At 40.7% G+C, this 10,891-nt stretch overlaps 1 protein-coding gene across 1 annotated transcript in view; it reads left to right on the top strand.

The window, feature by feature from the left end:
• The window catches only part of ZNF660 (zinc finger protein 660), a 13,791-nt gene extending 5,910 nt beyond the window's left edge, over positions 1-7,881 (top strand). The window contains exon 3 of the mRNA XM_017876308.1: positions 3,770-7,881. Coding sequence (XP_017731797.1) covers positions 3,942-4,937 — 996 coding nt within the window. The 5' untranslated portion in view covers positions 3,770-3,941 and the 3' untranslated portion in view covers positions 4,938-7,881. The remainder of the gene's footprint in view (positions 1-3,769) is intronic.
• The last annotated feature ends 3,010 nt before the right edge of the window (positions 7,882-10,891 follow it).

The following is a 10,891-nucleotide window of genomic DNA, read 5'->3' as shown; positions in this document are numbered from 1 at the left end:
TTTTTTAGAAAACACTGCTTATTCTCCAGGGCTCAGCCTAAATTCTGCCTTTTTAAAATGCTTTTCTTCATCATTCCATGCCTTGGTAATTGCTCCCTCCCTCCCCTAGTCCCCTTCATCTCCTGCTTGCGTAAATTGTAAATTTGAATTTGCTCTCTTATTGTTTTGCCATACTACTCCATTGTAAGCTTTTTAAAGGGTGTATGATATTTCATGCTTGTATTAGTCGGCTTGAGTTACCATAACAAAATGCCATAAACAACAGAAACTTATTTTCTCACGGTTCTGGAGCCTAGAAGTGTGAGATCCATGTGCCTCGCCATTTCCGTTTCTGGTAGGGAGCTCTCATCCTGGCTTGTAGCTGGCCATCTTTTTGCTATGTATTCTCATGGCCTTTGTGTGCATGTGTGTGGAGAGAGGGAGAGCATGTGAGAGAGCTTTTTTGTATTTCTTTTTATAAACTCACTAATTTTGATGGATCAGGCCCACCCTTATGACCTCATGTAACTTTAATTATCTCCTTAGAGGCCCCATCTCCAAATACAGTCACATTGGGGATTAGAGCTTTAACATGCAAATGTTAGGGGGACACAAACATTCAGTCCGTAACAATGCTTCTTTAAATTTTCCCTGTGTTAGACCCAGAACAGGGATATATACAGAGTAGGGTGCTCATTAGTTATGAATTTAAGAAATGTATGAAGAAAAGAGAAGTTCCAGAGAAGATTAGAAATTGAAAAGAAATTCAGAAAAAACTATCAACTTTCTCACAGAACTTTGAAGGTGAATTCACTTGCTCTCCTGCTCTGCATTGCAGTCCCCTGGCTTTGCACTGTTTTCTCCACTTGCTTCATCCTTTATGATTAGGAGAGGTAGCAGCAGCTGAATGTGAGTGAGCCCAGGATCCTGGCAAGAATCCACCCTCCCTCACCATTCTCTCGTCCTATCCCTCATATCTTGGGCATGAGTTTGTGTGTATGTGCCTGTGTATAGAATCCGTGGCCACCTGCACTTCTGAGATGTGAACTTGAATATGTGCAGTTATCTTTTTGCCAATCTCGAGTACTACCATTTGCTATTTCCATTCTCCAGAAAGTGTGACTCCATTTATCAGAAAGCTATGGGACAATGGGAATTGGTCAAACTTTTTTTTTTTCTTTTGAGACAAAGTCTTGCTCTTTTGCCTAGGCTGAAGTGCAGTGGCATAATCAGGGCTCACTGCAGCCTGGACCTCCTGGGCTCAAGCAATCCTCCCACCTCAGCCCCCTGAGTAACTGAGACTACAGGTGCACACCACCATGCCTAACTAATTTTAAAATTTTTTGTAGAGATGTAGTCTCCCTGTCTTACCCTGGCTGGTCTCAAACTTTTGGTCCCAAGCAATTCTCCCATCTCAGCCTTGCAAAGTACTGGGATTACAGACGTGTGCCACCGTGCTCAGCCCATCAAACTTTTTTGAATAGCAGCAAGCAATACTGCACAACAGTTGCACTCCTTCTGACCCAATTAACTCATTTGTAGAACTTTTGTCCTAGGAATATATTTTAATAGGAAGGAAATTTTGTGTGTATAAAGAGATTATGATAGCATTATTGATAGTAGTTAACTTCAAGGAACAACAGAAATGTCCAACACTAGCAAAATGGAAGGAAATTACAAGGAATTCGCTGATCATATGAAGATTAAATAGCAGTGTGGAAAAATATGCATAAAAATTAAGTGGAGGCCGGGTGCAGTGGCTCACACCTGTAATCCCAGCACTTTGGTAGGCCGAGGCAGGCGGATCACCTGAGGTCAGGAGTTCAAGACCAGCCTGGCCAACATGGCAAAACCCCATTTCTACTTGAAAAATATAAAAACTAGCCAGGTGCGGTGGCAGATGCCTGTAATCCCAGCTACTCAGGAGGCTGAGGCAGGGAGAATTGCTTGAGCCTAGGAAGTGGAGGTTGTAGTGTGCTGAGATTGCACCACTGCACTCTAGGCTGGGTGACAGAGCGAAACTCCGTCTCAAAAAAAAAAAAAAAAAATGTGAAGCAGGGATTAGGGAGCTGTTGATCAAAGCATACAAAATTTCTATTAGGAGGAATAATTTCAGGAAATCTATTGTATAACATGGTAATTATAGTTAATATCAACATATTTAGACTTGAAAAGTGCTAAGAGAGATTTTAAATGTTCTTACCACGAAAAAATAATAAGTATGTGAAGTAATGGATATGTTAATTAGCTTGATTTACCTGTTCCACGTGTAAACATTTATCAAAACATGTTGTATGCCATAAATATATATACTTTTTTTTTATCAACTAAAAAATAAATAAATGAAATGAACTGCAAGAAGTAGGATGCGAAATAATATCTACCATATATTTAATTGTCTGACAATATACATATGGGCAAGTCTATAAAGGACCATAGTAAGGAAAATTAGTCATGTGTTAGTATCATGTAGTTATCTTTTTGCTTTTTTTTACATCCCAACTCCCTCTAAGGTCTGCCATGGTTACCTGTATGTCCAGAGTTTCACATCAAACCAGTTGGGAAATCCCTGCTTATTCTGATGTTTGGTTTCATGTATTGTCATCTCTTGGTTATGCTGCCCCTACTGTGATGCTTTTGCCATCCTTAAATACTTTACTATTATGCCATGCAAGGTCCTATCAGAGTTTCATCTGCCATGCTTTAACTAACCTTCTTTCCCAATTTAGCCTCTCAGATTCACCCCTTAAGTAGTCTCAGTCTGTCAGAGTGACAGCATGGTGAAAAGAAGACAGACTAAACTTGCATATCAAACTGGATCCAGCTATAGGCCAGCCCCTGTGAAGTAGGCTGTGATGTTACTAGGCTCAATATTGGAAGAATTGTGTCACCACTTAACAAGATAGGGCTTACATGCAAGGATGTAGACTGGGATCTAGTACCTGGACCTTGAGCAAAAGATGTAAGTAAATACAACCTACTTACAACCTAAGACAGAATCCTAGTTGCTATTCTGTAAAACCATTTTGAGCACCTTTTACATACTAACTACAGTATCACTGGTGCTAGGGGAATAGGTTAGCAAGAACTAAAAGCCAAACTGATCTAAAGTTCAGTCATCTTTCAATTCACTTTTTCTAGGGCCAGATTATAGTTGAGCCTGCCATTAGGAGTTAGATGGCTCTGAGCTGGGCGCAGTGGCTCACGCCTGTAATCCCAGCACTTTGGGAGGCTGAGGTGGATGGATTGCCTGAGGTCAGGAGTTCAAGACAGCCTGGCCAACATAGTGAAACCGCATCTCTACTAAAAATACAAAAAATTACCTGGGCGTGGTGGCGGGCGCCTGTAATCCCAGCTACTAGGGAGGCTGAGGCAGGAGAATCGCTTTAAACTGGGAAGCGGAGGTTGCAGTGAGCCAAGATCGGGCCATTGCACTCTAGCCAGGGGCAACAAGAGCAAAACTCCATCTCAAAAGGGAAAAAAAAAAAAAGGAGCTAGATGGCTCCAATTCAGGGAGTAGAGGATGAGGCAGGAAGGAACTAGGGTGGATTTTATACGATTCATTGCTTATTCTGATCCTGGACCTGTTGGGCTCCCCTCAGCCCTGGCTTTCCATAAGCCTTTACATTGGCTTCTATATTTAACTTCATTTTTGTCATCTTTTTGATCTGTTGCCCTGCCCTTGAACACTTAACCCTTCCATATGTCTACCACATCTGGTCCGTGGATAGTTCTCCTTCCTCTGGTACAGAGAATAGGTGACATGTGCAATTTCTGTTTCTCCTGTCAGATGGTGAAACTGGGACTGAGGCGGAGTTAATTCCAAAGCATCATTCCTGAAAAGTACATACTTTCAAGAGAATTCCACAGAGACGTTGCCCAGGAAAGTCAAAATTTAGAAGGCTCTTCTGAAGGGAAAGAGAAGACTAGAGAGGACACTGGTGTGTTCCAAGCAGGAGAAAATGAGGAGAAAAACAAGAAATTTCAAACATAAGACAGTTAAAGACAATAAAGTACTCACAGAAGGGAGTGACCAAGAATCTGAAAAAGACAATAGTCAGTGCTATGACCGTGCAACAAACAAGAGAGTTCAGGCTGAAAAGAGACAGTATGTATGTACTGAGTGTGGGAAAGCCTTTAGTCAGAGTGCAAACCTCACGGTACATGAGCGAATCCACACGGGAGAGAAACCCTATAAGTGTAAGGAGTGTGGAAAAGCCTTCAGCCATAGCTCTAACCTTGTTGTTCATCGGAGAATCCACACTGGACTGAAGCCCTATACATGCAGTGAATGTGGGAAATCTTTCAGTGGAAAGTCACATCTTATTCGGCACCAGGGAATCCACAGTGGGGAGAAAACGTATGAATGTAAAGAGTGTGGGAAAGCCTTTAGTCGGAGTTCGGGCCTTATATCACATCACAGAGTTCACACTGGAGAGAAGCCCTATACTTGCATTGAGTGTGGGAAAGCCTTTAGCCGTAGTTCAAACCTTACTCAACATCGGCAAATGCACAGAGGAAAAAAAGTTTACAAATGTAAGGAGTGTGGGAAAACATGTGGTTCAAATACAAAGATTATGGACCATCAGAGAATTCACACTGGGGAGAAGCCTTATGAATGTGATGAGTGTGGAAAAGCTTTCATCTTAAGGAAAACCCTTAATGAACACCAGAGACTTCATCGTAGAGAGAAACCTTACAGATGTAGTGAGTGTGGGAAGGCTTTTACTTCTAATCGAAACCTTGTTGATCATCAGAGAGTTCACACTGGAGAGAAACCCTATAAATGTAATGAATGTGGGAAAACCTTCAGGCAGACGTCTCAAGTTATTCTACACTTGAGAACCCACACTAAGGAGAAACCATATAAATGTAGTGAGTGTGGGAAAGCCTATCGGTATAGCTCACAGCTTATTCAACACCAGAGAAAACATAATGAGGAGAAAGAAATGTCGTAAGTAACAGATATTCTGGGTAGTAGGGCTGACTGCTGCTTTTCTAAAAAGTAGTTCTTTAGTATCAACTTTTTAAGTCTACTTCTAAGAATCATACAGGGAAAATAATTAGAAGTAGGCAAAGATTAATGAAAGGGATGTTCATGGCAGCATCATATATGACTGAAAGAAGAAGACCAAATTTTCAGCATTACAGTGTTGAAATGAATGATGAGCTATCTGTGTGATGGTTCTGCAGCCATTATAAACATTTTTAAAGACAATTTAATGCCATGGAGAAATGATTTGGATAAGACAGAAGATAAAACAATGACATACAATCCAAAATTTAAAAAAAATTTATGCATAGGAAAAATTGGGAAGTAAACCAAAATGTTAACAGTGATCATCTCTGGGTGATAGGATTATAGGTGATTTCTATTTTCTTCTGTATACTTTTGTATGCTTTCTAGATTTTCTACATGAGAATATACTGATTTTATATTCAAGAAAAAAAGCACAGTATTTTTTAAATGCAATGAAGACATGCTCATTTTCACTCAGCAGTGTTATGAAAGGCACATACTATATAGAGCCTGAACCCTGGGATTACGCCCTGACATTGGCATTTAGCAGCAGTGGAACCGCGAGCAAGTCCCTTCCTTTTAGAGCATGTTTCCTGTTCAGTAAAATCATAAACATCGATCCTTTGTCTTTTTTAGTTTTAAGACAAGCTGACTTTAGAGTTGTCAACAAAATATATAATAACACTGTTAGGTTAAAAGAACACAGCAAAAATTCACTGAACCCTCCTTTCCCACAGTTGTGGAAGGATCTGCAGATGATGGAAAGCAACCTAGGCTTCATCTTTTCAATATATGTCTAGACAACCAGAAAAAACTGAAATTGAAACAACTGTAGACTCAAAAACTTTAGATACATATAAAACTAGTGGGAGACTCTGCCTTCACATGGTATAGAGAGCTGAAAGGCTAAAAGAACAAACTCTGGGGTTGGAGAGATCCATGTTCTAACCCCAGTTTTGCCATGAACTAGCTTATCAGTTTTGGACAAGTCACTTAACTGCTCTGAGCCTCAGACCTGTGTGTAAAAAAGGAGTAATTACCTACCTTACAAGGTTGTAAGGATTAAGTGAGTAATGCATGAAATAGATGGTAAGCCAGACAGATGGTAAATGATAAAATCTTAAGTATAGGACATTGGAGCAGTGTTTCTAAACACTTTAGGGAGAGTGATTAAAGAGAATTTTTGTGTAAGGTAGTACTTAGGATATTTTCAGATGTAATGAACGGAATACCAAGTACTAGCAGCCTAGACCTTAAGAATATTGATTGATTGCTTAAGGGGAAGTCTAGAAGTAAGCAGTGCTATGTTTGGTTTGGCAACTCAGCACTTCATCAAACTTCTCTCTTAACTCCATAATTTTCAGCATATTGATTTTCATTTTTTCATAACCTCATGGTGGCAAGACAGTGGCCACAACTGCATCTTGCCTTCACACAACTCCTTCAAATTGGGAAGTGGAAAAGGAGCTGAGGCTTTCTCATCTGGTTTATTTTGTCACTGAGAAAAATCACCCTGAAGAAGGGAGGGAGGGGTGTTGAGCAATCAGTACAACAGATGTTTTCTGCCTTCGTCTGCCTTTCTTTATGACCAGCCCTCCTTGAAGGTCTCAGCCTATCTTCCACCAATATTTAAAACATTTTAAATGCTTAGCTGAAAGTCAATCTGGAACACTTAGAATCTCCCTATTTTTAACTCAGCCATTCCTCTGGTATACAGTGAATCCCTAAGCCCACTGCTGTCTGTCTTATGCACATAGTGAATTGTTTGGGGAATTTTTGATAATACATTATTTAGTCCCCCCACTATTATACAAGAAAATTGAGTGTCAGTGAAGTTAGGTGACTGGCCACTAAGTTGTCAGAGCCAGGATTTGAGCTCAGATCTGACTTTGAAATTCATGCTTTCTTCATTATACCAAAGTGTCTCTGCCCACCATGGTGGTTCTGTAATGTGAGTGGGAGACCAGTTGGCATTTTCCCGGGTAGCTGCCTCTATGAAAGGTGATTGTATCTAACAATTATTTGACCATGGTTTTATAGGGAAGATGCCATCAGTGTTCTGTGAATGAGATTTATGGCCTATCTCTGTACCTCGTAATTTAGTTTTAAGGCATATATATTTCTTTTTGCTGTTACTGGAAAGAAAGAAGTGAAGGGTGAAGGTCATATATTTGTATGAAAAAATTACTTATTTTGTCCTATTTTGATAGGATAGTGGTTTGCACATAATTTGTGATATAATAATCCTTTGTGTGGTCATTGCAAGCAGGGTTTGGAGGGCCTGGGACAGATTTGCTCCATTCATGGGACAAACCTGGTATATCATTCCTGAGCAGAATTGTTGATGCTTTATATATTGCTGAGCAGATATTCTCTGACCAAAACATTTTTTCATCACCAGGTCATAGTGCCTAAAACTTTCTTTAGATAGGCTTTCTTTTTTGTCTTAGAAGACTTTATGATCTTCAACAGTATATATCTTCAAGGAAGGATATGATGCCATCTCATACCTAGAGATCTGAAGATAGGAGAGCTTCATATTTCTTACCCTGGGCAAGTGAGGATTATAGTCCCTTGAGGAGGCCATCACCCATCTTCTAGGCTAATACCTGCCTTGAGCTGTAGGAATAAACATTTGACAACAGGTCCTTGCATCCTTTCAGATAAACATTCTGCTATAATTTGAACTGATCACCCATCTTTCTCTAGGAGTCTCCCAGGGCTACCAACTTTTACCTCAGTCAGAGTTTAGGCATGCAGCTCTTACTGTCCTTTCAAGCCCTTTCATAATACCCTCTGGAAACCAGGAACTGTCTCTTTGAATGTTTTTTTTTGTTTGTTTGTTTGTTTTGAGACAGAATCTCGCGCTGTCGCCCATGCTGGAGTGCGGTGGTGCGATCTCAGCTCTCGGCTCACTGCAACCTCCGGCTCCCAGGTTCAAGCAATTCTCCTGCCTCAGCCTCCTGAGTAGCTGAGATTACAGGCACCTGCCACCACGCCCGGCTGATTTTTGTATTTTTAGTAGAGATAGGGTTTCACTGTGTTGGCCAGGCTGATCTTGAACTCCTGACCTCAGGAGATGTGCCTTCCTCGGCCTCCCAAAGTGCTGGGATTACAGGCATGAACCAGCACGCCTGGCTTTATTTATTTATTTATTTATTTATTTATTTATTTATGTATTTATTTATGAGCTTGAATTTTGCTCTTGTCGCCCAGGCCGGAGTGCAATGGCACGATCTTGGCTCACTGCAACCTCTGCCTCCTGGGTTCAAGCGATTCTCCTGCCTCAGCCTCCTGAGTAGCTGGGATTACAGGTGCCTGCCACCACACCCGGCTAATTTTTTGTATTTTTAGTAGATACGGGGTTTCACCATGTTGGTCAGGCTGGTCTTGAATGAATATGTTTTCTTCACATTCTTGTTCCAATGGAAACCTGGCTGTTCCCCAAAGGCAGTCCTTAGTCTGCATTGCTTAGTTGCTAGTTTATGTGTCTCTCAAGTCATGTACCTCTCTGTACTGCCGTTTCTTCTCTCTTCATCAGAAACTCAGCTCTAATCAGTCCTGGTTGCATACACCTGTAGTCCTAGGTACTCAGGAGGCTGAGGTGAGAGGATCACTTAAGCCCAGGAGTTCACTGTTAACAGTGAGCTATGATCATGACTCTGCACTGCAGCCTAGGCCACGGAGCAAGACTCTGTCTCAAAAACAAAACAGAACAAAACAAAAAAACCCACAAAAACCCAACCCAGTGCTTTTGAAATACACATCACTAAACTACTGTGTATTGCTCATTCTTGTTATTTGGTTTCTTGTCTACTCACATTTATTCACTTATGATTTTAGTACCCTGAATATCCTGAGGAATATAAAGAGGCAATAATTTTAGCCACAGACATCCTGGTTATATAGAATTGCTCCTGTGTAGAATCAAAATATATATGCTCTTTTTAGTTGAGAGGAAAATACGAAAATCTTATTTTATATATGCTTGATTAGAGGGCAATATGTAAGACAAAGAATTCTGCTTAGAGAGGAAGGTGTCACCCTGGACTTAGAAATCTTTTTTCACAGATGGTGCGTCTTGTGTTAGGTCTTACTTGGAAGAAAATTGAAGTAAAAAACAGCTTTAAGTAGCTGAGTAATTAGGATTAGTTAGTAGCTGTTGAATCTAAATCCCTTAAGACTAAATTTCATTGCAGCTCTGTACCCTCAGCAAGACTTCCTTTCTTGATTGTTTTTCCCTTTAATATAAAATTTAAAAGATGCCCATATTGTCAGGTTGTTTTTAGTCACTAGACTGTCTTTAATAGCCTCTGATGTTACAAAACTGGAGTCATGAAATTATTTTCACAGGAAATAGTGATAATTCCTTCAATAAACATCTGCTATTCTTATAAATATCACTCTTTTTTTTTCTTTTTGCTTACTTTCTTTGTTCAGAGTGGGAAAAAATAGTTCAATCTGCTTTTCTTTAAGTAGCTATATTAGGGTTCTTTCTCCAGAAGGACGGAATGAATAGGATGTATGTATATATAAAAGGAATTTTACTAGGGAGAATTGGCTTAAGGCGAAGTCCCACCATAGACCATCTGCAAGCTGCAAAAGAGAGAAGCTGGTAGTGTGGCTCAGTCCCAGTCTGAAAGCCTCAAAACCAAGGAAACTAAAGTGCAGCCTTAGTCTGAGGCCAGAGGCCCTAGAACCTCTAGGAGGCTGCTAGTGCAAGTCCCGGAGTCCAAAGACCGAAGAACCTCAATGTCTAAGGGCAGGAAGAGAGGAAGCAAAGCCCTTGGCATGGGAAGAGACAGGAGACCCAGCAAGCTTCTTATCCCCCTTTTTGCACCTGCTTGCTTCTAGCTGTGCTGGCAGCTGACTAGGTGGTGCCCACTGACATTGAGGGTGGGTCTTCCTCTCCCAGTCCACTGACTGAAATGTCATCCTTTTCTGTCATCAGACACTCAAAGAAACAATGCTTCCCCAGCCATCTAGGCATCTCTGAATCCAGTCAAGTTGACACCTAATATTAAACATCATAGTGGCTGTTTTTAGAATAAAGAAGTGATTCTGGCTGGTTTCTCATTCAAACACTACAAGAAGTTTGTAATTTTCACACTAGTAATACATAAGTAAGCACTCTAGCTATTAGAAATTTTCCTTCTGTTATTTTTTGAGAGGGCTATGTGCCATACCTTCTCTCTGGCCACATACATGCTTCATACCCCCACTACTCTGCAGACCTCAGATGGCTGTGTAAAAACCAGCCATCTTCTCTGAAGTCCCTGTCTGCTCCAGAAGGTAGGTTTGAGAGGGTAAAAAAGAGATGGCAGACTCCTTTCTGTGCAGCATAGTTACAGGACCTGACTAGTTCCCACTCCTCCCTATGATTATTTCAAATCCAGATGGCACAATTTGACTGTATGGATTACAGATATATAAAGGCTGTAACCAGTCTCTGAAACCAAGGCTAGTGGACTCCAAGTTTGGGATGCACAAGAGGTAATTTTATACCTACAGATAAATTTCCCAGGTCCACCAAATCAGCATATCTATAGTGGGGCCTTGGAATTGATATAAAACGAAACTTTGCAATGGGGATCAGAGAAAATTTTCCATTAGGAGCCTTGAGATTTTTTTCTTTTTTTCTTTTTCTTTTTTTGTAGAGAAGGAATCTCACTATGTTGCCTTGCCCAGGCTGATCTTGAGCTCCTGACCTCAAGCAATTCTCCCACCTTGGTCTCCCAAAGTACTGAGATTACAGGTGTGAGCCACTGTGTCCAGCCCAGGAGCCTTGACTCTTTACATGACTGTTTTTATACTGATTATCCATTTTCCTTTGGAAGAACAGAAGACTCTTCCCACAGAAGATTTGTGACAAATTACAAAATTATTGAGACT

The sequence above is a fragment of the Rhinopithecus bieti genome, unplaced genomic scaffold (genome assembly GCF_001698545.2).
Source record: "Rhinopithecus bieti isolate Rb0 unplaced genomic scaffold, ASM169854v2 scaffold_9581, whole genome shotgun sequence".
Lineage (NCBI taxonomy): Eukaryota > Metazoa > Chordata > Mammalia > Primates > Cercopithecidae > Rhinopithecus > Rhinopithecus bieti.
The sequence above is the reverse complement of the archived record's forward strand: the minus strand, read 5'-3'. Positions and strand labels throughout refer to the sequence as shown.